The following is a 25,824-nucleotide window of genomic DNA, read 5'->3' on the forward strand; positions in this document are numbered from 1 at the left end:
TCCGGGACCTGCTGGCTGCAGCCCCGCTCCCCCTGCGCTGCCTGCAGGGAGCGGGAGGGGGGATTTCTCCCGTTTCTCCCTAGGATTTTCGAACCCTATAAATTCACTTTTGACGAGCGAACGGCTAAAGCAGATTAACCTTTTTTTGCTAATCTTCTATAATGGCTTTGGAATCTCCTTAACCAATAAGGAAATGATAAGAGCCCGTTTCTTTTCTTTTTATCTATATCTATATTGTCCTCCCTTGTCTGCGTTTTTTTTCCTTCTTGTTTTATTTTCCCTTCCTTTTCTAACACGAAATGGCCCAGCGATCCTATCGCCCGCAGCCACCGTAAACACAACATCAGTAATCCCTTCCTTTATTTCCCTCTGGTAACAGGGTGCAGAGAGGTGTCTACCGATTGGGATTGATTACAGCAGCTATCAAAAGTCTCTTTTGTAAGATCTGGATCCTAAATCCCATAATTCTTTGATAAAAGAAGCATTACCGGTCCATTTTCTGAAGTGAAAGGTGCAGGAGAAATGGAAAAAAAAGCAATCAGCGGAGGCACTAATAGGCCGCGTGCATGCAGTGGGAGGCAGGGACGGGCAGGGAGCGGGGACAGGCCCTTTGTGAAGGATGGGGAATGGGGATTAGTCCTCTTCAGCTGTAGGATTAGTACAGCTGAGAGCAGAACAGTTCGGATCCAGGGAACAGGACCTGGCACCACGCTGTCCCCATGCCAGGGCTGGGAGCTGGGGGTGGGCAGCAAGTCTTGAAATGGTTATAATTTATGTTACAAACTCAACAGCCAAAAGAGAAGCGAGATAGAGAGAAGGAAGAGAAAATACTGATATTTGATGTGCACCAGTTTCATAGCTCTCACTCAGGTGTGGCTGGCACCACATCTGCCGGCACGCACCGAGCAGCATCGTTCCCCAGGTGGGTTCCTGGCACCTCGCTGCCAACCTTGGCTTGCACACAGCTCTGAGGCCAAGAGAACTCGGGTTTAAGCAACCTGAGCTCAGCGCTCTCCTGCAAGACTATGTCCCCAGGCTGCTCATCTGGCCAGGCTCAGTGCGAGCACCCATCCCTTCCCGTGGTGATTCCCAGACAGTGCTCACTCCTGGATACCATGTCCCCTCCAAACTGCGAGCAGGACACATCCAACCTGCCTCCCCATGGGCGGCTGTGCGAGAAGTGCTTGCATGCCACCGAGATGTGCCACCGAACTGTGCCACCAGGCTGGGCCACCAACAAGCTGTGAGCAGCCATAATCTAATTTATTAAGGGATTTGAATCCTTACCAAGAGCGTGCTAGATGCAAAGCATCTGTATTACTGTTCTGATTATGGCAGTGGAGGTAGGGGAAAGAAGAAGAAGGGAAAATACAATTTCTCTGCTTTCAGCAGAAAATAAATCAACTTTTGCTGAGAGTTCTGGTGCAGCCAAAGGCTATGCTCTCATTAAAAATGGCTTTTTATTAAGCTGAGCTCTCTTCTCTCTCATATTGTATGATATGACAGCTCTCTTTTGATGGGAAAGCTTTCATTTGGCCAGAGAAAGGGATAATTTGCTTCTTGTAAGGAGTTAATCCTCCAGTCCATTTCTGTGCTGGGGATGGCTGTCCTCCCCCTGCCCTGCACTGGAGGCTCCAGCACAATGGAGATCATAACCACCTCAAATCTACACCTGAGATGGAGAAATCAGATTTCCTTCTTGAGTCATTTTTGTGGGATTAGCTAAATCTTAGATCCACACTAACCCTTCACAAAGCCGCCAAGATTAGTTAGAATTTATTTTATTCACAAGGGGGTTTATGGTTTTCTTTCCAAAGGGATTATATCTCTCTCTCTATATATATAGGGTGGCTTCAGGCATAAAGCAGCCAGGTTAGAGGGAGAAAAAGTGTGTGTGTGTGTATAAAATAAAAACTCTGCTGCCAGAATGATGATCACTTGAAACTCCAGGACAACACATGGATTCTGGGCAGCACCACAGCTCTACTTTCAGGGCTCCATAGCGCTGCAAGACACTGCAGAGAGCAGACCCTGCTCAGCGTGAACTTCCACTGCCACTGCCCCAGCTGAGGATGTCTGCAGAGCCCACGCCGGATGCCAGCTCGGGCAGGAGAGCTGTGCAGTGTTCGTTCAGCATTGAGAACATCCTTTCCAGCCCGGCAGAGAGGAGCCCCCAGGTCCTGGTCCCACTCTGCCTCCGGGGCATCCTGGACTGTGCGCCCAAGGGGCTGTGTGAGCTGGAGAGCATCGCCCTGCAGGAGGGGGAGGAAGAGGAGGAGGAAGAGCTGGAAGGTGTGGCTTGTAGCTGCTGCTGCTGCTCCCACACGGGTGCACGGCCCCTGCAGGACCCTCCAGGTTGGCTGGGTGAGTGATCAGGGCCCTGCGCGGTGCAGTTTTTGTGCTGGGTGACAGTGTGACATCCGACCTGCCATAGCACTGGGGTGCTTTTCTGTGAGCTCAGCTCTGGTGAGGAGCTGCTGGGTCTTCTGTTAGGAGGGCTTCTGAGAGCTGGCACCTTCACCAGGGTTTTAAATCAGCAGGTGCTCATTGTTATCAAGCACTGCTGGTAAAGCACGCAGAGAGGCTGTTCCTTATAAGGTGGGAGTTCTGCAGAGAGTATGGGCCCCATGGTCATCCTGACAGTGCTTCTTTGCACCAGTCACCCTTGGAAACCTCATTTGTCCTTTCAGGGAAAGGTGGGGTTTTTTGGCTGCATGTAGCAAAATGGCTGCATTTAGCAAAAGAAAAGAAAAACAGAAAACCTTAATTTGTGGTTCAAGAGCATCCTGAAAGCTCAGGAATACTCCATGTTATGATGGAAAAACAACTCCTATCCATGCTGTAAGTTTTCAAGTCATTTTCTGGAGCTGTCCACAGCGTCACTGGTAAGTGAGCAAGGAAAACAACGCTAGTGTTCCCCACCCATAAGCTTCTTCCCAGGTGGCACCCTGAGCCTTTCTCTCGCTTGCACTGTGATTATGCAGCTTTTACCCAATGCCAGCTGCACTCCATCCACAACAGTGCAGATGCAGACAGCGCTCGATGCTGCTGTATCCTCCTGTCCCCGTGCTGCTGACTGCCACTCTCCTTGCAGACACCAGGTTCCCGTGGCCCATGCGACTGCTCCACTCGGCAGTCAGAGGCTGCAAGAGCCCCCAGGGCAGTCCCAGCGAGCTGCAGGCCTTCCAGCAGATCCAGCGCCGGACGCGCCGCCATCGCACCATATTCACCGAGGACCAACTGCAGGCCCTGGAAACACTTTTCCACCAGAACCAATACCCGGACGTCATCACCAGGGAGCACCTGGCCAACCGCATCCACCTGAAGGAGGAGAGAGTGGAGGTGAGGTGCCGGGAGGAGCTTTCTCCTCTCTGCTCACTGTAACCCCAGGAGAACACAAACTGGGGCATGGTACTCTCTTTTTGGGGAGCTGCAGGTTCAGAATTTCATTGTAAAACACATCCTTGGTATTTTGGGTATTTGATAAAATGCAGTTTAGTTTTGGGGAGTAGTGGAAGAGCATAAAATTGCTTGTCTGGGTTGGTTTATTGTGGCATCCATATCCTTAAACTCGCCCAGAATTACCTGTATAAGCACATGGGTACGCCTAATCCTGCACCTGAGCATGTATCCCTTATAGCAGGGGAAATTTTGTACGGTGAAATGTATTGCAGTATGCTATGTAGCTTGGAGAAAAGAAGGCTCCAGGGAGACCTCATTGTGACCTACTAGTTCTTAAAGGGAAGAGCTTATAAACAGGAGGGAAATCAACTTTTTGCATGAGCTGATAGTGATAGTACAAGGGGGAAGAGTTTTAAACTAAAGGAGGGGAGATATAGATGAGATGCTGGGGGGAATTTTTTCGCTGAGAGTGTGGTGAGGCCCTGGTACAGGCTGCCCAGATAGAGTGTGGATGCCCCATCCTTGGAGGTGTTCAAGGCCAGGCTGGATGAGGCCTTGGGCAATCTGATTTAGTGGGTGGCAATGCTGTCTGCAGCAGGGGCACTGGAACTCGATGATCCTTGATGTCCCTCCCAGCCCAAGCCATTCTATGACTCTGTGATATCCTAGTGCTATGCTGCACAGCCCAACGGTATACCTATCCAACCCCATCAGTAACAAACAAAATGCGGATGTTCTTTTCTCATTTTCCGCTTGCCAGGTCTGGTTTAAGAACCGCCGAGCCAAGTGGCGGCATCAGAAGAGGGCATCTGCCTCAGCGCTGGTCCTTCAGGGCAGCGCAGAGCCGCCGAAGGAGAGCTGCTGACGGCCCTGCAGGACGGGAGCAGCGGGACTGGGGCCTCTGTGGTTCGGAGAGCGGGATGGGTGAATGCAGGCATGGCTCCTCCAAAACTCAACTCCGCTGCTGAGCCCTGTTCACTCGTCCCTCGGATGCTGGTGTGGACACAATGCTGAAAGGCAGTGTGGGGACAGTGCCTGTGCTATGCATGTGACTTATGGCCGGGCTGCCCCGGGCGGGTGGTGCTTGTGCTTGTGTTACCTCTGCTTTGTGAGCACCCTGCCAATGAAGGCTGCTCTCAGCTCTCTACGGCTTCGAGCATCACTTTGGGACCCCCGGGACGAGGTGCCTCGCCCCAAGCAATGCCGGCCACGCCTGTGCGCCTGGTGCGGGCAAAGACCCGCGTCCTTCACCACACACACACCAACGGAGCTCCCGAGCCCCGCTCGTGCCCCCCAGACCCTGCAGGGACTCCGCAGCCCCGCCGCCGCCGTTTCCACGGCGCAAGGCCCAGTCCGCTCCTCCCTGCCGCAAGGGGGCGCGCTGACCACGGCTCCCTGAGCCTTTCCCGGAAGGGGCACTCCAACTCTCCGCGTCGCGTTAGTGTGACGTCACGTTACGTCGCTTCTACAACGGCGGCTGAGGGGGGTCAGGGTGTCATGGCGGCTGTTCCTGCGCCTTCCCCCGGAGCTTTGGTGCCCGTCGCCGCCGAGGCCGGCGCCGTGGTCAAGAGCAGGGAGGCCGCCCGACCGGCCGCGAAGCGTCCGAAGAAGATCTTGGATGAGGATGCCTACATCGAGGTGAGCGGTGGGCCCGGGACGTCCCGCTCTCCGTCACCGCGGCCGCTCGCGGCCCGGCTTGTCCCGAGCGGCTCGGGCGCACCGAGGGGTCCTGACACGCCCGTGCGATTTTCTGTTTGCAGAGTTTAGAGAATATTATTCAGCGCGACTTCTTTCCCGACGTGGAGAAGTTACGGGCACAAAAGGAGTATCTGGAAGCTGAGGAAAATGGTGACTTGGAGAAAATGAGGCAAATCGCTATTAAATTTGGCTCCTCCTTGGGCAAATCATCGCGGGACACACCCGTGCCATGTAAGAACCGTCTCACCGTGGCTGTTTTAATGTTTAGGCTGATATTATAGATGATTTCTACAAAAAAAAAAACCCTCACATTATGCTTCGATACATTGTCTTTTTTTATACCGTGGGCTATGCAAGAGAGAGAAATGGTCTTCAGCTTTTTATTTATTCGCGTTTTGTCCTTTTTTTAAGGTAAAAAGCTTTATATGTAATGTTATTTCTCTTATCTAACATCATACCAATGGATTTACATTGCATAGGAGTTAGCGTGGCAGATTGGGCAGTAGCCAGTATCTGATGACTAAAGCTGTGTTTCTCTTTGATAGTGTCCAATAATTCCTTCTGGAGAGGAAAAAAAGCAATGTAGTAAACCATACTTCAGACATATTTTTGTTAGGCTCCTGTTCTCTGGTGAAAATCACATGCTCTACCTTGCAATATTGTACTGTCAGAAACTTTAGACTATGTTCTAAATCATCATTATAGTTTTCAGGGCAGAAGGCGTGGAAAGCTCATGACAGTCCAAGGTTCATGCTGCAAGCATCAGATGCTCAGTTGTGTGTTTGCTTTCACTTCAGGTTTGGGTATTTTTTTATGCTGAAGACCAGTGCCTAGCTGAGCTCTTGGTGGGCAGTTTAGCTAAGCAGCTTTCTCATGGCAAAAGGACACACGTCACACAGTGAATTCCTTTCCTCCCATCCCGCCAGTGCCACTACTGACCTGTGTTAAGGTTGTTAACAAGCTCATGTTGATGCAGCGAATATGTACGGCTGTGGCTCTCCTGTGAATTGTTCTCAGCAGGAAGATGTCATAAATGAGAGCAAAATCTTGTTCACTCATGGGAACTATGTTCAAAAGAGTGTTTTGTAGTCTTTTCACAACTTTTTAATGAAATTGTTCTTCTCGTGATACGTCTTCTGTTTTCGTGTTTGGTACCTGACCCATACTGTGGTGCAGCATGTCACAGCAAGTGTTCAGTTCTGTGCTCTAGTAACCATGCAAACCTTTTTCCTTCTGTCATAGATGTCACTCCAGCCACATTTGAAACCCCAGAAGTACATCTGGGTGGTCTTCCTCTGGGGAATAAATCCAAAGCTGGCGTCCGAGCTGCAGAGGAAGGTAGGAGAATAATGTTTCTGTCACTTAATTCTTCAGAAGCACAAACATATGGTTGTGAGCTCTGTCTCCTGGGAACGTGAAGGTTTAGGGTATTTAGCCAATGTTTAAGCAGTTTCCTTTAACCTTCCAGTAAGTGAAAATAATCAATCTGAAGTTGTGTGAATTCTCAGTTATGGGTCTCTCTAAGGTAATATAACTTCGTAATACACTGAATTTCTTTGAAAGCAGTAGATTTTTCCTGTGTCATCTGAAATTAAGGTCAGTAAGCAAAGATGGCAGGGGCAAAGATATTCATGTGGCATGCTAAAAATGTTTGCTAGCATCTGGGCACTTGTGAATTTTCCCGTTAACACAAATAGTTATAAATGCTGTGAAAGTGTTTCCGTGAAAGTTGGTTATGTTTTCTAAAAAATTTATTGTTGTACCATTCTGCATGTTTACGCATTTTTTTCCCCCACTAAACTCCATTATCAGTGGGTCAAAAGAGGGCTAGCTCACAGAAGGGATACGTTTCTTACAGAAAGGGAGGTATTAACTTTTGTCAAACTTCTTCCTTGCTCTTGTTAGGAGAAGCAGAAAAAGATGATAAAGATGCTCTTCCCAGTCTGGACACCTTCTTAGCAAAACACACGAGTGAAGATAATGCTTCATTTGAGCAGATCATGGAAGTGGCCAAAGAGAAGGAGAAAGTCAAGCATGCTTGGCTGTACAATGCAGAAGAGGAGTATGCCCAGGTAGGGAAATGGCTTAAATGTATCTTTGTTCTTCCAAAATGACACAAGAGGGAAACGCCATTTTACTGTATTTCTTTCCTGTTTAATTAAATAATGTCTTTTCTTACCATCTGTTTTCAGACTCTGTCAAATGCTTCCATTGCTGTATTCTTATAGAAAAGTTTGAAAACTCTCTAATTAATAGTACTGAAGAAGCTTCTGATCTCTTCTTACTGCTTGTATCAGCTAATACATTTTCTGTAAGACTAGGATGGTACAAAGATTCTTTCAAGGTTACTCACTTTAGTCTTGTAGACTGCCTTTATATGAGATATGTGGCAGATCTTGCTGTTCTCTTTTTTTTGGTGATGAAGCATTCATTTTAGTTTTGATTAGGAGATGGAGAAAAGCAGAAAATGTTTGAATCATCATAACTGTTGTCACAAGCTGTAGCAAAGTCATATACTTTGTAATCTTTCTGAGAAATTTCTGAGTAATCTTTCTGAGAAATTAAGTCTATGGTGCTCGCTTGTTTTTGTACAAGAACTCATACAGAGTTTTGCAAGCTCACCTATGGGGACAGGATGATTTCTCAAGTGCCAGTTGCCAGAGGGAGGGAGCTCATGCTTTGCAGGTGCTAAGTACATTAGGACATGTAGCTGAGCTGGTGATTCAGCTCTTCCAAATGGTGTATACCTGATGAAAAGATTGTAGGAGTGTGCTTCAAAGCTGGTTTTTTTTTTTTTTTTCCTCTCATCCTTTCAGAGACGAAATGAAAACCTGGCACTTCCTTCAGCAGAGCAGCAAGCCCTGGAGAATGTGAAAGCTGGGCTGGAGACATGGGAATACACGGCTAGAAACACCCTCATGTATTATCCAACAGGTGAGGCACGCAGGTCTCTCAGGAGAGGGATCAGTCTAGGTGGGTTGACTCCAGACAGTGCTTACCTCCCTTCTGACTGAACAGCTCTTACTGGTGGTACTGCACTGTTTCTTCTGTGAAGCTCAGAGATGTGCAGCTGAAAGTCTTCTCCACCCATCCTGCACCACTCTTGAGATCTTGCTTCATTGTTTCTGATTGCAAAACTGGATTATGTTCTGTCACTGAACATGATCACTGAATATATTACATAAGCATTTGCTTTCAGGAGCCATAAATATTTCTGGTTTGTTTTATCTTATTTATAAGCACTTATCATCTTTAGTCATGCATTGCCTCTTCTCAAAGAGCGCTGCTTTGGTTTCTTGGTCACTTGGTTGCTAGAGAAAACTATATCATGTTGTAGCTGAGCCCTTTCATAAAGACTTTCTGGTTTTTAAGGTGTACCTGATGAGGAGGACACATTTAAGAAGCCCAGGGAAGTTGTCCATCGGAACACTCGTTTTGTGAAGGACCCATTTAGCCAAGCCGTGAGCAAATCACAGCTCCAGCAAGCAGCAGCCCTAAATGCTCAGGTTGGATAATTTTGTTGCTTCTGATCAAAGACCTTTAAAACAACATAATTGTTGATGATGTGTGTATGCTAGATACAGATGGCTGCCACCTTTCTCTATAAGTTAATGAATGACATTGTCTTTTATTATTTCAGTACAAACAGGGGAAAGTGGGACCAGATGGGAAAGAACTGATACCCCAGGAGTCTCCAAAAGTGAATGGATATGGATTTGTGACTACTCCCTCTCCTGCCCCTGGTAAGAGGTTTTATTTATTGTTGTTTTCCTCTTTGCATCTGAATCCACTTGCGGGTTACATTTTCATTTTGTTCACATGTATTAGCTTCAGGATGCTTACAGTTAGAACATACTGATTATTTTTCTTCTAGTTCAGATATGGTATCTGAGTTTGTAGCTGTTCTTCACCAGCGTGGTTTTCCCTGTCTTTTTTATTGCTGTCAAAAAGTGAACATTGTGAGGCTTTTCCTCTGAGAATCCCTTAGGTGGCATATGGAACGCACCTCTTTTCTCCAGTGTAAATGCCTTTTCCAAACACTGGACAGCCAGATTTTCTAGCCAGTGACTTAATCTTAGAATCTATTGTGGAGCTGTAGCTGTTAGGCAAGGTGTTGTCATTGTTTGACGCAGACATTTGGCTATTCCATGTCTTAAGTTCTCTACTCTTTTATCTGCTTTTAAACAGTTTCATGTATTGAAGGAATTTTCATACAGTATCAAAGGGGAAGACTGGTACTGTAGAATTAGAAAATGAAAGTTTCACTAAGCAGAAGTATACCAAATGGAAAAATAAACACATGGAAAGATCCACTTGGGCTTTGTAAGCTGGAGGGTGACACAGCCACAAGCAGTACCTGCTGTTTAAGGTCTTGCCTTTGTAATGGGAATTACATGTTACTTTTCAGCATGGGCTGTGATTTCCTCTGCAGTAGAAGGGCTCAGTTGTGTCTTGAATTTGCTGCATTTCATAATACTGTTCTCTGTGTGGTTTTTTTTTTTTGTTTTGTTTTGTTTTGCTGACCAAATAGTTAAACATCCTGCATGAGTATGACTTTTTAAATTTGTTTTTAGGTGTGAATGAGTCTCCTTTTATGACATGGGGTGAAATAGAAACCACCCCTTTACGTCTAGATGGATCAGAAACACCATATGTGGATCGCACACCTGGACCAGCCTTCAAGGTATTTCATAGGAGTCAACATGTCATCCTTTGGGGGCTGGGGGCATGGACTAAGAAGGGAAAGACAAGTGAGTAACTAATAGATGAACATTGTTATGGGGTGTGTGACACATCTCTGGGCTGTGTTCCCAGTTCTTGAGACTAATAATCTGTGTTCTGCTTGGAGGGTGGAGATGGACATGGCTCCACATGAAAGCTACTTAGTGCAGATACCTGAGGTGGAATGCACACTGTTGGCGACAGCAAGACTTGAAGTTTGATGATAGGCCCAGACAAAGGGGCTTTTGGAGAAAGCTGAAGAGATGCCTGATTTCCCTGATTTTAATGTATGAATGGGTAGAAATCATAACATTTTCCAAGTCTGAGGCAGCTGTATCATTTGAGGGTAGAAAAGGTACTCTGACTTTGCTAATGGCACTTGGCCCTGTGTGCAACCTGTTTCCTGCTGGTGTCATTGACTGTGAATTGTCTGATATTCTCAGTTTAAGAAAAGTGTAATTTTCTGTGTGTGCCTCTGTTTTGTCAGACTTTGAAGTCGCTGTCTGGTTTTCCTTCTGTTTAGTAGTGGCTGTGTTTGCCTGAGAACTGGCTGGCCATGGGCCAGGCTAGGCAAGACACAGGTGACATTGTTTGTCTATGAGAGACAGCAGGAGGAAATGCCAGATGTAATGGCTGCTTCCTTGACTGAACTGGTTCTACCATATTTGTTACTTGCAAAGGCAAGTTGAAGATCTCTCTATGTCCTCTCTTGCTTTTATGTAGCAGCAGCGAAGAGTGGGCTGATCCCACTCCTCCCCAGTTTAGATCATTGTCAGCTGCAATCCAACCGTGGAGGTGCTTTGTTTCATTTATGCAGCGCTCATACCTAGTGCCTTGGCAAGTAAAGTGTGTGATGTATTTATAGATTCTGGAGCCTGGGCGTCGTGAGAGGTTAGGACTCAAGATGGCCAATGAAGTGGCAGCGAAAAACCGAGCAAAGAAGCAGGAGGCACTTCGAAAAGTCACAGAAAACTTGGCCAGGTGAGACTTCTGTTCTGACGGAGGAATTGGGGATGGGTATTTTCTGATGAGGTTTAAATCAATATGTGCAGAAAGGGAGGAATGAGAAAAGTGCTGGGAGCAGGAAGAAGTACAGTCAAGCTAAACATTTTTACAAGTAAAAAAACTCGCTTACTAAGGGAAGGTGGATGGCGGTTGTTCCTGGTGCTCCCTCTTGTGAGCATTACCATTCTGCCCTATGCTAGCCAAGTAGTGCACCTGGATCAATGTCTTGCCTCGTTGCAATAAGAGGAGACCTGATACAACTTTCTTGGCTGGGTCACAGGAAGGATGGTACAGGCTCAAAGGAAATAAGCAGCAGTGCAGTTTATGTTTGGGAGGGATGTTGGATGTTTTCTCTGTTACTTCCCTCTCTCTAGAGGGACAGGCTGCATTTACCTGCAGGCAAAAGGACTTCTGCAGCCAGTGGGTCTGGACAGCAGAGGGAGCAGATGCCAAGCTCTCTTGTGGAAACACTGATAATATTCCTGATAAATGCAGAACTTTACTGTAAAATCTTTTAAAACTGTCTTTTCTGTTGCAGCCTCACTCCAAAAGGACTAAGCCCAGCAATGTCACCAGCTTTGCAACGACTAGTAAACAGGACTGCGAGTAAATACACAGACAAAGCCCTGCGAGCCAGCTATACTCCTTCTCCAGCCCACACAGGAACTCCTGGTTACAAGACACCAGCAAGTGGGCCTCAAACACCCACAACCACCCCACAGTCTAGGACAGTATCTCAGACACCAGTATCTCAAGATACCACATCAATCACAGACAATTTACTACAGCTTCCTAAAAGAAGGAAGGCATCTGATCTCTTCTAAATATTCTAGTCATCAGCAAGGCAACAGTGAACAGCTCATGCTCAGCTGTCTGCAACCTGGATGTTTTGAACCATCACTAGTAAGGGGTATCTAGATTGAGCTGCCGGAGTGGAAGCCAGCAGTTATTAGATCTGGGACCAGATCTAGACTATGTAGCTGAAATAGCTTGTGATGTGCTTTATGGAAAACAAGTGTCTCCTGCTGTGGTATAACTTCCCTTTGAACTGCACGGATATGTTACACAGGGCTGCTGTATCATAAGGATGCTTCATGCAATGGCAGAGAAGAGTCTGGACTCTTAGAAAACAGTGATCGTTTTTAATATTTCTCTTTTTTCAGATGGCCATGCATTTAAATACATTTCTATACAGATATGTCTATTTATAAAATATGTTAAGCCTTCCTAAAAGGTTGAACTGGATTTTACTCCTGCTTGTCAAACTTTTTTGATCTTTTGCAGAAGAGAGGATATCAAAGAATCACAGAATTGTAGGGGTTGGAAGGGACCTCTAGAGATCATCGAGTCCAGTCTCCCGCTAAAGCAGGTTCCCTGCAGTAGGTTGCACAGGGACGTGTCCAGATGGGTCTTGAATTTCTCTGGAGGGGGAGACTCCACCACCTCTCTGGGTAGCCTGTTCTAGTGCTCTGTCACTGACAGTAAACAAATTCTTCCTGGTGTTTGTATGGAACTTGCTGCATTTCAGTGTCTCCCCTTTGCACCTTGTTCTATTGCTGCACACTGCTGAAAAGAGTCCACCCCCATTTACATGACTCCTGCACTTTGAGATACCCTCTCAGCCTTCTCCAGACCAAAGACTCTCAGGTCTCTCAGCCTTTCCTCGTATAGGAGATGCTCCAGGCCCCTAACCCATATGTATTTGAGACATTACTCAGAATTTTAGGGGACGTCTCCTTAATGCAAGTGGATTTTAAACCAGTGCTCCTCAGTGTATGGTGAACTTGTCAAAAGAATTATTATGTTGCAAAAAAAGAATGCATCCAGTTCCAGACATCAATTCACACTTCCTAATAACCTGCGCTCTTACTGTGTTCTTCAGCTGGTGTAATCAGAAACTTGAGTGTGAGCGCAGCACTGTGACCTGAAAGAAAGCTTTCCCTTGTGCTTTTGACCATAACTCTTGGTTCTTGCAAACTATGTAAGAGATGGGTCTTTTAAGAATGGTAGTGTTGTTCACTCAGCTCAGCAGATGAACTTTGTAGAGCGAAAGATGACTGTTTCTGAAAGGGCTCTGAGTAGCTGAAGTTGAAATCCAGCAGTTCACAAGCTGGACCAATTTTTAAGAGAATCTCATTTCTCTCTCCCCACCTTTCCATCCTGTGGAAGGGAGTTCGGCTTGCTGATCGTGCTCAGGCTTGTCCTCTGCAGGTTTTCGGAACACTCACCCTCTTGTGCAGTGGGCAAAGGGGTAGGGATTTGGGATTTTGGAATCCGGAACCACAAGTATCTGAAAACTTCATTTACAGACAACCTCTGGGATGTGTCAGGCTGAAGCGAGTAGTAAATAAGATCCTCACATTCTTTAGTCAGGTTTTTTGATGCATGGAAGTCAGTCTTGTGTTGTTTCTGAGTACAGGTCATTTTTCTGACATTAGAATCATTAAAGGGCATTAATGCATAGACCATTGTATACAGAAGGACACCCAGGCTCCAGATGTCAGAAGTCCTGGGGTCACAAGGAATGAACTGCAGCATTTCAGGGGCTGCGTGTGCCCACAGAAGGTTTTGCTGAGAATAGATCTTCCATTTTCATCCTGAGACAAGTGTTTGGAAAAGTCAAGTCTGACATTTTGATGTTTAAGTGTTCACTGGGAAGGATGTTCCCACGTTTCAGGTCCCTGTTAGCTAAGTCAAAATCATGGCATTGCTTAATGACGGAAGCCAACTGCTGGAACTTAAAACGAGCAAAGTTCTCTTTCACAGCTTCTGTCTTCTTGATGTGGCCCAGGAGGTCTCCCTTCACCCCCAGCTCCATAAAGGTGTACAGTTTCCCTCCTGATTACCTCAAACATCTCAGAGGTTTTGATGATTGAAGGGTGGTGCAAAAGTTTCAAACCATCTATTTCCCTAGGGAGAAGTCCTGAGGCGTTCTGTTGTCAATTATTTTTATGGCCATGTTGCTTTTTAAGCTGTTGCAGCAGGCTAATTTTGCTGCCGTAAGAGCCTTCTAGCGTGGTGCTCAGGTTGTAACCTTTCTGGCAGTGATATTTTGGAGTGTCTTTCTCTTCAGTCTTTGGTTTGTCAGTCTTAGATTTTTTTTCCCACAAGATAGCACAGAGAAGCAATCATTCATAATGATGGTCACGAGAAAGCTCTTCCTGAAAGCATAAAACTATTGGTAAATTTTTAACTGAATTTGAGGGACGTGGTTTAGTGGTGGTGACGGGTAATGGTTGGACTAAGATTAGTGGTTCCAACCTTAATGATTCTATGAATTTCTACTGCTGAAGGTTTCCTTCTTTACCCAATAGATGGAAATCTAATCATAGCACTTGTTGCTGGTTATCATGAGTTTTCAAAATGTTTATTGGTAGGTTAAGTTTTTTAAATGCTTTCATTGTACAATGGACCAATACTCTATTTGTGTTGCTTGGCTTTATGTTCAAGCACAACAATTTATCTGAGCTTGTTATTGCAGTAGAGTGTTTTGAAACCTTTCTGAAGCTGTTTAATTGTTCATATTTGTGTCTCAGGAGGCGCCCAGTGTTAAGTACTAAATGAAGGAGCTCTTCAAGGTGCTGGGGAGCAAGGGATGCTGCTTTGTTTTTGTTTCTTTTGTTTTCACAATGGCTGTGTTCAAGAACTGTTTGTTTTATTGGCTTGGTGCTTTTCCTTAACTTTCTTTCCTTGGTTTTCATCCAGCCCCTCTGTTTTGTAGCTCTGATGACCGGCTGCTTGCTGTGGGCTTGGCAGCTGTTTTTCTAACTAAACCCTTACTCAGTGAATAAGTTGCATTTTGACTTCCAACTTCTCCTGTTCTTGAGAAAAGCTCACAACATCACTTGTTCAGAACTGATGGGAGGATGGTGGTTTGTGTGCAGGCTGCTTCACTGTAGTCAGCCTCTGGGGCTTTTTGCTTTATGTTGGTTTCTGCTTTTTCAAATGTAATTTTTCTGCTCCCAAGTGTATGGCTTCAAAGCCTTGATGATGAGAACAACACAGGGGCTAGGGACAGTCCTGCACAGCCCGCCAATGTCATTCTGACGAACGTTCTGACAGCCAGACTGGGACTTTTGATTATTATTCCCCCCCTCCTATCTTTGAAACTTGTGGCTATTTTTTATAATTAGCCAGAGAGATGAAGAGCGGTTTTAACCATTCTGAGCTGCGGTGGTTGCAGTACAAGCTGACCTCTGGGTGCGAGCTGAGCCCTGCTGGCAGGAAGGCACAGCCAGCTGAGTACACTGCTTGCACCACGCCTGGGCACAGGGCAGCCTGGCTAACACTGGGCAGCCTGTGTAACACTTGGCAGTCCGGAGGTTTGCTATAATCACACGGCGTTCTCCCCAGGGAATATCCTTGGAAATATTTATGCAGCTCTTTGAGCAGCGCCTGCGGATTTCTGTAAGGCTGAGGGTGTTTGGTGCCGTGTTTGTCTTGGTGGAGAGCTTCCTCCTGTGCGGTTTCCAGGGCCGCTTCCACAGCACCTGTCCCTGGCTGTGACCTTTCCAAGTGACTTTTATAGCGCAACGTGTGAGAGTTAATGGAGCGATACGGCGTCGCTGGGGTTTGTGACTGCATGAAATGAATAGGTTTTGCTTTTTTTAGTTTGGAAGTAACCAAGGGCTCGGTTTTTTCTTCAGGCAAAAAGAAGAAACAACCAACCTATTCTCAGATGCTGATGGATGAATACAAAGAACATCTATTTACTGTTGTGTCCGTGTTTTCAGTGATATTCCTTAAGGACCAACCCGGGTAAACAACTCCAAAGCTTTTAGGTAAAATGTATTTATTTCACAATGTTCCCAACAATCTGCTTGTCACCATGAAGTGCTCCCATCTGTGCGAGTGCTGCGGTGTGCTGGAGACTCTGCTCCGCGTTGCTCTGCCTAAGGCCGTGTCCCTGCTGCAGTACGTGTTAATATTAATTATTAATCCCTAAGGTTTCTGCTTCGTTCCGTGCAGGACAGCGCTGCCTTTGGTTGCCACTGCTCAGTGGCCCTGCCTGATGGGCGATGCTCGTGCAGGAGCATTCCAGTGCTCAGCAATCCTGGCTGGATGCATCCTGGAATTTCTAAGGAGCTGTGCTCGTACCAGGACGAGGCTGGCTCACAGAATGGCACAGACAGCGCCGTGTCTGAGAATTGTTAGTTTTGTGTTGTGCAATCCATGCTTAAAAGCCAATTGCATAAACTACCTTGAGGCGTGGGATGGTGCTGGTCCAGTGTCTTCCCTCGAGTGAGTTAACCTGAAATCAGAAGCCTTGGTTCTGACAGATTGAAGGGCGTTATGCATTTGTCAGAGCTCTAATTGATTTCCAGGGCAATGCTCTAAAGCTGGCTCTGGGGAGGGCTTTGCAGCCGGGTTGCTCCTGCAGCGCTGCTTTGATGTCAGAGCTCCGCTCCCTGCAGTCGTGCACCCTTGCTATCTGTAATGGAGCTGCCAGATCTCTTCCTCCAAATAGCACCTTACACGGCCAAACCCAGCGCGAAAACCCACCTTGGTTGTCGCCGGCTTTGATTTACTTTCGCTGAGCGTTCCTTTCCTTCGGTTGCGCCGCCGGCAGGAGCAGCACGGGAAGGGGGAGGAAGAGCCGGGTGCGGTTAGAGAAAGGGGCGGGAGGAGCAGGGTGCGGGACGCGGGGCTGGGGGGGGGGCACGCCCCGCACTGAGCCTTGGTTGGAGGGGCGGCTGCGGTGGCAGCCCGGGAGCTAGGGGCAGCAGGAGCAGGGGGGCACTTACAGCTTTTTATTGGTGACCTTAGAACGGCCGCCTACACGTGGAAAACGTCGAGTGGTGTTGTTTTAATTGAATCTCAGCTCTTGCACGCTTGATTTCACCACCATTTTAAAAAAATATTAGGAAAAAAAAAAAACGTACCACTTAGGAGCAAACCCCATCCTCACGGGCATCGCTCAGCACGAGCTCAGCACGGCCCCGACCCCGACGGCGCGCCCCGCAGCCACCGACCCCGGGGGCGGGGCTTACCCAGGGGAGGGCGCCAGGCCACGCCCTCCGCACCGCTGATTGGCCGAGAGCCGCGCCGGAGGGAGGGGGGTGTGGCGGCGCGGGGGAAGGCGGCGGGGAGGCGCGGCCGCCATCTTGTGCGTCGCCGGAGCCAGGCGAGCGGCCCGCAGCGTGGCGCCGCCCGACCCCCGCGCTGCCCCCGCGCCCGCAGCCGCCGCCGCAGCCAGGGCCGCTGGCTCCCGCCCGGGGGCGGCGGCGGACGGGGCGGGGAAGAGCTCGGTGCGGACGGGGTCGCCCGGCGGCGGTCCCTCCGCCTCCTCCTCCCGTCTCGCGTCGCCCCGCGCTTCGCTCCCCGCGGGTTTGTGGCGCTGCGCCGGGGGAGGATGAACGGAGGATAAATGGTGCCCAAAGCGGACAGCGGCACCTTCCTCCTCCTCTTCCTACTGGTGCTGAGCATCACCGAGCCGCTGCGGCCAGGTAGGGGCGGGGGGGGTGCCGGGGGGGGGGCACGGGCACAGGGCCTGCACCGCTCCTCGGGCCTGGGCTGCGCCTCGGCTGCGGGGCCGTAGTGCCGCGGGGCCGGGGGGCCGGGCCCGCCCCCACCTCCGGGGCCGTGCTGGAACGGGGAGCGGGGCCGGTGGCTCCCCGCAGGTGGCTGAGGCGCGGCTTTGAAAGCTTCGCTGGAAATACGTATAACCCTGCAACGAGCGGAGTGCCGGAGTTGGCAGGTGCTGCTGCCCTGCCTGGGCCCCGGCGTCAATCCCCCGCAGCCGCTCCCCGTGCGTTGGGTGACACGGAACCGCACGCAGAGAGCCCCGAACCGCCTCTCAAAGCGATGGTTCAAAGAGGGAAAGCCCTGTTGCATCTCAGTTCGTACCGCATCGTGCCCCCAGTTCTGTTTGCTTGCTTCTTTCAGGGAAGTAGTGGAGCGATGGAATTTCCTTGGTAGCTGCTAAGCACGGGGCTTTAGAACATGAAGACAATTAACTTTCCAGAAATTATCGTTGTTTGTTGGCTGAAAACTACTGCTTTTTGAACTGTGTTACTCGCTTGTTTCTCTTTCGGTGTTGAACTTGCTCCGAGCTCTGGCCAGGAGGATCCATAGCCCCAGCGTGGGGCTGGCTCCACAGGTTTGGAAGCTGTTCTCTATGGCACAGTGAGCTTACACCTGGGTGATGCTCACGCTTTGCCAGTACGGCGGCGAGAACGATGGCATTCCTCTCGTAACTTTGAAATCCACTTGTTCTTTCCCTTCAAAATAACTCTCATGACCCAAACTAATAAAACGTGACACTGTTAGTGAACTGTGTTCAACCAAGTTCTCCGTACAGCTGAAGCACAATTGGGTCAGTGTAGGCAGTCTGACTGAAATAACAAACTTGGATGTTGAAACTGCTGTGTGTGTGACTTGCTTTGTTTTATCTTGTTTTTTTGGCAGAGCAGTGTGTATGTTAGGGCTTATGACGTGCACTTAAGTAGCCAAAAAAAAAAAAAAAAGTTGCTAGCCTAGCTGGTGTTATTGCAGCTAGAGGCCTTTCTGTTGGTCAGGATGAAATGTCAGCTCCATGCCAGGCACCTTCCCTTATGGCTGACACTGGTTGAGCCACCGGTTGGAAGTACTCAGCAGAGGTTTGTGGTTTGTGTCCTAGTCCAGCGAGTAGGCTTGACCCTCACCTCTCTGGCATGGAGTTGAGCTTTGCATCCTTCTAGAAATTGGAAGATAGCGCTTTGCGTATTGTGTCAGAGCATTTGTTGCTGTAGTATGGTATCTCATCCCTGTTAGCATCCAATGCTTGGTGGTAGAAGACAAGTTTTTGTCCGCTCCTTGAATATTTTTCTCTCGTGCGCTAATGTATTGACTTTAAAGATTTGTGGTCCAGTAGGGAGGCTGCTGGAAATACTTTGTTTGTAAACATACCCCAGCTGTCATCATCTCAGGTTGTACAGTGCTGGTTTTGGAAGCTGTAACATTGGGATTCCTCTACAGCAGCTCCATGTGCATTGCTTGAACCATGTGTATGCATGTGTACAGTTACGTATGGAACCACACGTAAAGTAGGAAGCTCAGCTCACCTCCGTGTGGCGTAACCAGCCGCATGCAGGATGGCATCTGAAGCTCGATGCTGTTTGAGGAGTTCCCAGTTCCTTCTGGGATGCCCATCCTGTTTACCCATGCCTGAGCTGTCCATGGTGATGGCTTCCTGTGCCCTGCTGGTCAGGCACTGCTGTGTGCCCTCACCTCCTTTGCCAAGGTTTGCTTTTAACTTGCATCACGTACTGTCTCCATCAGATCACCTGTTCAGTAACTTAAATATTGCAGGGGCTTATCCTGAGATAAAAAGTGCAAACAGGGAAAATGTAGTTCACGTGAGTGCAGACTGTTCACAGAACCAAATTTCCCATTTTAAACAAGGATAATGGCAATGAAGTGTCCCTTGTCTCTTGTGGGCAGGTGCATGGATTTTCTCAGAAGAGAGTTACAGTAATGCTTGGACTTAGAATTTATTTTCTTAGTTGTGTTTGTTTTTCTTTCTGCTTTAAACCTGTGTATTGTAGCAACTGTCTTCCTGGTTTACAAAGGATGCCTGCAGCTTGCTTAACTTAAATCTGTACTTGGAGCTATCAAATGAGTGCTGCAGAGTGATGTGAGGCTTTATGTACTCTGAGATGAATGTGTAGTCCCTTCACAATTCAGTCCCGGCGAATCAGGCTCCTCTTTGTACTTCCATGTTAATTTGACACTAGCTTTGTATCCGTGTTCTTGCTGTGCTCTTCAGATAAATAAAACCTTCTTTTAAGCCTCCTCAACTGTAGTATCTTTTCAGGCAAGCTGAAAGGCAGTGATTTTACATGGGCTTATTTTTTTCTGCATTTAGGGTGAGGTAGTTTTTAGCAAACTGGGAGAGAAACATTTCTATTTCCTTTTTTCTTTGTTTTGCCAATTTTTCTGTGTTGATTACAAAAGTCTGTTTTACACAGCTACCGTCACTAACAACCCTGGGTGCATCCAACAGGCCATGACATCAGCAGTGGCCGTGGAGATGTGGATTCCTGAAGGTACCGTGGGCAGGTACATTTTTCTCAGCCAGTGGGCTTTTAATGGTCATTTTGTGCCTTTGAGAATCTCAGCTTGAATTTGTTTGTCCCAGAAATTCTCTCTTTTCCTTCCTTTTTGACCATAAACTGCTTATTTTGAGCAGTAGCCTGCCTCTTTTTAATGTATTATTGAAAGTTCCTCTCTTAATTATCTTTTATTTTTTTATTTCTTAGTAGAGCATTTCTCTTTTATGGTTGGGAGCTACTCACATGCACTGGAGCTCAGCGTGTCAGACCTTTGCAACTATATGGGTGTACAAGGAATGGCTACCTTAATATTTCTTTTAAACATGCGCTAAGTGGACTGTGCCTGGTGATCAGACACTCGTTTTTTGAGCTGTTTGCCATGTTGGGGTTGGGCTTCGTGTCTTTTGCAGGACGCCTCACAACATCTGCTTCAGGTTATCGAGCTCGCCGGCTGAGAGCTGTTGTTTTTATGTGAAGAAATATTTCAGCAATGTTTTAACAGGGTCACATTGTACTGGCACTAAATTGGGTTCAGACACTCATGCATTTCTTTCAATTGTCTAAAAAGCATCGGAGATGGAAACCAAGAATTTGGTTTTGCAGCACAGTTTGAGGATATGTAGAAAGGTCTGGTTTCTGTCAGCATCCCATTGCACATGGGAAGAGCAGAGGTTTGGGGGTCCTAATGTCGTATCGGGAACTTAAACAATCTGAAATGATGGGCACAACACATTTGAGAATGTTGTTTAGTGGATTAAGTAAGATCGTCAGTAAAGACAGTAACATGTTTTCATATTTAACAAGATACTGCTGCTTGCTAATGGAAAACACTTAAACGTGGTCAGGCTTTATATTGGATTTTGTAATAGTGGTTTAGTACAGAGGCTTGTCAATGTAGGTCATTGGGCTTTCTTGTTACAGCATTTACCAGGCAGCTAAAAGCCAATTCTTGCAGCTTTTTTCTCCACCTCAAAGCTAGCTAGAGGAAATAATTCTGTTACGCTTGAGTTTGGCTTCCAAAAATTGAGCGCAGCTTATCTGATTGGCAATGCTGAGACAGATTTGCCAGTGCAAGGTGTCTGATCGAACAGCCCTGCAGCCTTGGCTTTGAGTCTGCACTGCTTGCTGTGGTGCTTGTTGTGCATGACTGGAGGTTTGTGAGGTTGTGCAGGAGCAGTGCTGGGGCCTGGGGGCTGTACAGCGGCTGGTGTTTGTGCTGCCAGCTCCTTCTTGTTGGTCTAAAGGTGTAGATCTTAAACAGAAACAGAGCTTCTTAAACTAGGAGTCTGAAAAGACCTGCAGTAAAACTTGTATGCTAGGATTGAATTGGTTTTTGACTAATTCTGTTGTATTTGTTGGTTCAGTTGAAGACCCAAATAGATCAGTCATAAAATGTGGCCAAGGCACAGCGTTCCTCTCTCCTAAAGAGATTGCATCAACAAGCAAGTAGAAGCTCTGATTTTGCTTTTTGTTCTCTGTCTCTACCTTGGAGAAAGCTGCGGTGAGTAATGTTTGTTCGGTTCCACGTTGCTGCTAGCTGCAGCCCCTGTGTTTGCATTCAGCTCAACTCGCAGGCGAGGGCTTGCTGCAAGGCAGGAGGTTTTCATTGCACCTCCTCGGTCAGTGCTGCTGCACACAGGCCTGCCCCCGCTCAGCCCCTCATTTTTCAATCTCCCAGTTGTTTTTTCCCTTCTCCTGCTATATATCAGTGTTCTCTTTTCCTGGTGTGTCGCTGCTCTGCTGTTTGTTGCTGTTCTGAGCTGTAAGCAAGGTTGATGGGTTTGAAAACTCTTCCTTGCAGTGGCTGTCGGTGGGGGTACAAGGCCGACAGTATCAGCAGCAGCCCTGATGCTGTGAGATTGGTCAGTCCTGATTGTAAAGCAAACTTTGGGCTATGTGTAGGCTTGCTGCTTGCCGTGCCCGTGGAGTAAGGAGGAGCAAGGGGCCTGCAGGCAGACAGCGCTTTGTGTGCACGGCTCAGGTTCTCAGAGGCAGTAGAGCAGAAGGGAAATCTTACGGACGTGACTTCTGTGTCCCTGCGATGGGTTCAGGACTAGAGCAAGACGAGGGCACGGAGAAGCACTGCTGCAGGCTCAGCGATTATGGAAGGGCCCTAGGTCCTTTTTAAGAGCTGAGCATTGGCACAGCTGGTTCAAAGAGTTCAGAACTTCAGATACTAAGAATGAAAGAGGTAAAATCCCCTGGTGAATGCCAGAAAACCAGCCTAGAAGATGTGAGAAATTGGGCAGTCTACCTTCCTGGTCCCAACAGAAGCAGGGGAACAGGGGCAGCTCCCTGAGGAGCACGCTTCTCGTGGTTCCTGTGGCAGAGGCTCCAAGCACCGGCCTCCTTCGGTAACGCTGGCTGGCAGTGTGTTGCTTGTTTGGCAGCTGCAGCATATGTTTCCTGCCCAAGTACAGTATTGTGCATGTGTTCCCCATACGCTGCAGTTTTAGGGAACTGTTTGGCAGTTTCCAAGACTGTTCTTGTGCCAGGGCCAGTGGTTCTTTATCGGTGCCAAGTGTGGGTTGGTGCCTGGCACTACCGTGGGTCTGCAAGCCTCCCTGGGAGGGTTGTGTATCACGGAATGTCTGTGCATGGCAGACCCAAACCCATGCATTGCACTTAGAGCACAGTTGGTAGAGAACTTGTTGAGGGTTGGGAAGAACTCTCAGCTCCTTGGGTTGGTATTGATGGCCATAGCAGAACTCCAGCAACTGAGTGACTTAAATACATGAGTTCAGGATTAGCCTTTAATCTGCATTCCCCGAAGTGTCAGATCTCTGGTGTGCTGTGGTTTCCTGTGAAACTTTTAATTTTAGCTTTGCGCTGAAGTGTCAGTCCTCTAATTCTGTATTGGATAAACGATGTGTTAATGGTATTCGTTATATGGAGCTGCTGAGGAAGTTACTGTTGGTGTTTGATGCCTACCATTTAGATTATTGAGAAATACAAATTTTCTTAAGCTTAATGGGAATGGGTAGTTGCCTCATGAAGTAAAGCTAAGCAAAATAGCTTTTAGCTTCCTAGTTAATTAAAATTAAATTTGGTTGATCTAAGCATTATATTTAGCTTGCACTGTGTTTATTGACTAGTGCATGGAAATGCAGAATTAGCCGTGGGTGAGTTATGTGGATATTTGACTACGCTTAGGACATTCCCTGCTTTTTTGTCCTTTGGCTTACTGAGCTATTTGGTCCTATTTTCATAAAACTGGAGAGGGGAGGTGGGCGATGGATGGGGATGTGGAGCTTTGCCTCTGCTCCATTGTTGGAGAAGGATTCTGAATAACATGGTGGGTTGTCCTGCAGGATTCGTGTGTATGGATTTGCCTTGTCTGTGCTCACGTTCATTAGTAATTTAAAAAGATTCCTTCTGATTTAAGAGTAATGTGTTTTATTTGATAAACTTTAAAGAGCAAAACCAAAAACCAAACCCAGGAGTCTTGCGGCAGTGGCACCCACCAGAGCACCCCAAAGTTCTGGCAGTAGCTTGGAGAGAAGCTGTGCAAGGATGCTGTGCTGTACCAGCGCCCATCTGTGGCTTTCTGAGCGCAGGCAGGAGGGATGTGAGTAATTAAGCCTCGTGTTTTGATGCAAGAAACTTGTGCCTACGTACTTGTTTTACTGCAGGATGGGAGAGCGCGGCATCGCACGCGGCGTGGACAGATGCGGTGGTGCCCAGCATGGGCTGCATTCCTGCCGTGCTGGGCTCTGCTGGAGTGCTGGAATGCTATTCAAAGCACGACCATTTGCCTCGGTGCGTGACAGCTACTGCAGCAGCTACTTTGCAAAGGATAGAATGTGTTCTCAGTATCTGAGGTCAGAATGTTTCTGTGTATCAGATTTTTGCTTTTAAGTGTTCTAGGCACTTGCACATCAAGTCCCACGCAAGGCGTGAGGAGGAAAACAAAGCAGGAGCCAAAGGTTTTCGTAGTGTGGGCTGCGTTTGAACGGTGCTCATGTGCATGTATAGTTTCCTCTTTCCCCTCAATGTTGGTTGAGACCATTAACTTCCAACCAAGGCTCTGTAAAGAGCTTGTTCACTTGGTTTAAAATTAAGAAATGGGGTTAGTTTTTGGAGAACAGTGTCGTTAAAAATGCCCGACATCATAGGTAGGATTTTGTTAACCTACTTGCTTGGCATCAAAGGTTATTTCAGCAAGGTATCCTTCATGTATGTTTGACCTTAAATTATGCGTTTTCTTTGCATTTGTTTGGATTGCTCCCATGCTGAAAGTCTGGGGATATGAATCCTGTACTGAGAGAAGCAGTGACGTTAGCTTTAGTTTTGTTTTGTTTTTCACAAGGTGGGAACGTGTGTTGTCTTGTTGGAGGTAAATGGAATTGCTTCCTAATATCACTGCAATCTGGCAGTGCTTACTTTCAGTTGAAGGCTGGTTACAAATTAGCCTTGATTGCTCTGATAGTTCTTGAATTGCTTTTATCACGTTTCATCTGAATGCTCTTCTTGTTGAAACTTGATCTGAAGAAAATACTAATGGTGTTCATGTTAAACTTTGGATTGAAGTTCTCCTTTCCTCTGTGGAAAACTCTTATTTCTCTGAGTAACTGTTTTCTTGCTGGATTTTTTTTTACACCTACAGTTTATTTTGCCCCAGGGAATACAGATTCTTTCCCCGGTGAGCCTTGTTAAGTGAAAATAAGGCTTTGCGTAAGCGCAAATATTGTACCTTAGCTCTTCCTGCAGAAAGGCTTCGCAGTGTGTGTTCTTCTCTAATCCTGAGGATGCAGCAGGTTGGAGGAGAGGCACTAATCTAACAGGCATGCGTTTCCGTGGGTAGTGCTGGTAGGCAGCTCCCATTAGGCAATGACTTCTCATGGGAGTCATGTGCACAGTGCTTGGGTATCTTTAGGTTCTCTACATCTCTTCTTAGGGGCATTCCAACAAACATAGGCTGGTGGAGCAGCCGGCTGGGGCCCTCTGGGAGGAAGGAGCTGCGTGAAGCTTCTTGTTCAGAATTACCCCAGCTGGGTGGGAGACAGAGGATGTGCAAGCAGGCTTTGGTGCTGCACTGACATAGGTCACTTGGTGCCGTTGTACTAAGCATGAAGTCCTGCTTCAGTCTTCACAAAATAGCTGAAGTCCAGAAAGAGGTTGTTAGTGTAATGGGGATGTAGGCTTTAATTTTGAGCCATATTAAAGGGTTCTTGAGTCCCCACGGTTTTGGCTTTGTAGCGATTTGATTCCTTATGCCTGAGCTGTATCTTGCTCTTCCCTCCTGCTAATCTACTTGTTTTCATAATATAACAGCTTCTTGGACAAAAAGAGGAAAAAAAAGCAACCCTGTTACTTAGCTTCTACCATCACTGTTAGGAAAATAGAGCAGTTTTCAGTCCATAGTGTTGCACTGCATAATTAACAGTCTTATAGCAAAGTTCAAGTAGCAAGCTTTGTTTTCTGTTGGGTTTTAGCAGTACCGAGGAATCGAGAATTATGTTTTCTTCCCCTTTCAGTTTCAGTATTAGGAATAAGTGTCCACTGTGATAAAACACAAAGTCTGTATTTTCTTAGTCTAGGAAATCACAGCCAGGGTTCCCACTCATGACTCTCCGATGTTGCGTTGGCTGAGTGCCGGCTCTCTTGCACTGCCTAAGGTTGTGTTGCTGCGTGTGCTTTTTTCTTTTAATCCTTACTGGCATTGAATCTACCCTGCAGACAAAGAGCAGACAATGAGTCGGAGTGAACGACACTTGTGAGCAGGAGGAAACTGGGTCAGTTCCAAGCTCACGCGGCTGTAGGTATAACATCGATGAGTCTGGAGGGGATGAGGGGAAATGGGCTGCTAACATTCCTGAATGCCATGTGAAATCTTCTGATGGACTTTTAGGGTCGTTTAGCATAACTCAGTATGACAGAACACTGAGTAATACAGAATGTTCATTAGTTATTCATTAGGATTTACAGTTTTCAGCTGGAGCGCTGTCACAGTTTTAATTACTTC

The 25,824-nt window shown here is 47.2% G+C and overlaps 4 protein-coding genes across 5 annotated transcripts in view; 3 read left to right on the forward strand and 1 right to left on the reverse strand.

The window, feature by feature from the left end:
- On the forward strand, positions 183 to 4,573 carry GSC2 (goosecoid homeobox 2). Its single transcript, XM_021413008.1, has 2 exons — positions 183 to 3,342; positions 4,163 to 4,573. The coding sequence occupies exons 1-2, from the start codon at positions 2,995 to 2,997 to the stop codon at positions 4,265 to 4,267; spliced, it is 453 nt and encodes a 150-aa protein (XP_021268683.1). The 5' UTR covers positions 183 to 2,994; the 3' UTR covers positions 4,268 to 4,573.
- Positions 4,588 to 12,072, forward strand: ESS2 (ess-2 splicing factor homolog). Its single transcript, XM_021413006.1, has 10 exons — positions 4,588 to 5,040; positions 5,163 to 5,331; positions 6,343 to 6,438; positions 7,006 to 7,172; positions 7,917 to 8,034; positions 8,473 to 8,606; positions 8,741 to 8,843; positions 9,675 to 9,784; positions 10,688 to 10,803; positions 11,366 to 12,072. The coding sequence occupies exons 1-10, from the start codon at positions 4,603 to 4,605 to the stop codon at positions 11,649 to 11,651; spliced, it is 1,737 nt and encodes a 578-aa protein (XP_021268681.1). The 5' UTR covers positions 4,588 to 4,602; the 3' UTR covers positions 11,652 to 12,072.
- On the reverse strand, positions 12,328 to 16,930 carry LOC110406493 (testis-specific serine/threonine-protein kinase 2-like). Its single transcript, XM_021413069.1, is given in 6 exon segments — positions 12,328 to 13,382; positions 13,385 to 13,426; positions 13,429 to 13,669; positions 13,671 to 13,744; positions 13,747 to 13,799; positions 16,818 to 16,930. Coding segments are annotated over 6 exon segments (945 nt in total). The 3' UTR covers positions 12,328 to 12,960.
- Positions 17,022 to 25,824, forward strand: part of DGCR2 (DiGeorge syndrome critical region gene 2) — a 38,681-nt gene continuing 29,878 nt past the window's right edge. For both annotated transcript variants that reach the window (XM_021412753.1, XM_021412754.1), the window contains exon 1: positions 17,022 to 17,273. In XM_021412753.1, the coding sequence (XP_021268428.1) occupies positions 17,195 to 17,273 (79 nt within the window). In that variant the 5' untranslated portion in view covers positions 17,022 to 17,194. The remainder of the gene's footprint in view (positions 17,274 to 25,824) is intronic.

Source organism: Numida meleagris, chromosome 14, assembly GCF_002078875.1.
Source record: "Numida meleagris isolate 19003 breed g44 Domestic line chromosome 14, NumMel1.0, whole genome shotgun sequence".
Lineage (NCBI taxonomy): Eukaryota > Metazoa > Chordata > Aves > Galliformes > Numididae > Numida > Numida meleagris.

Bases quoted from the DNA above. Each gene is read 5' to 3' on its own strand.
- GSC2 (XM_021413008.1), top strand. From the start codon at position 2,995: ATGCCAGCTGCACTCCATCCACAACAGTGCAGATGCAGACAGCGCTCG. The intron at 3,343-4,162 runs GTGAGGTGCCGG...TCCGCTTGCCAG, and splicing joins TGAAGGAGGAGAGAGTGGAG to GTCTGGTTTAAGAACCGCCG.
- ESS2 (XM_021413006.1), top strand. From the start codon at position 4,603: ATGCCGGCCACGCCTGTGCGCCTGGTGCGGGCAAAGACCCGCGTCCTT. The intron at 5,332-6,342 runs GTAAGAACCGTC...CTTCTGTCATAG, and splicing joins GCGGGACACACCCGTGCCAT to ATGTCACTCCAGCCACATTT. The intron at 7,173-7,916 runs GTAGGGAAATGG...TCATCCTTTCAG, and splicing joins CAGAAGAGGAGTATGCCCAG to AGACGAAATGAAAACCTGGC.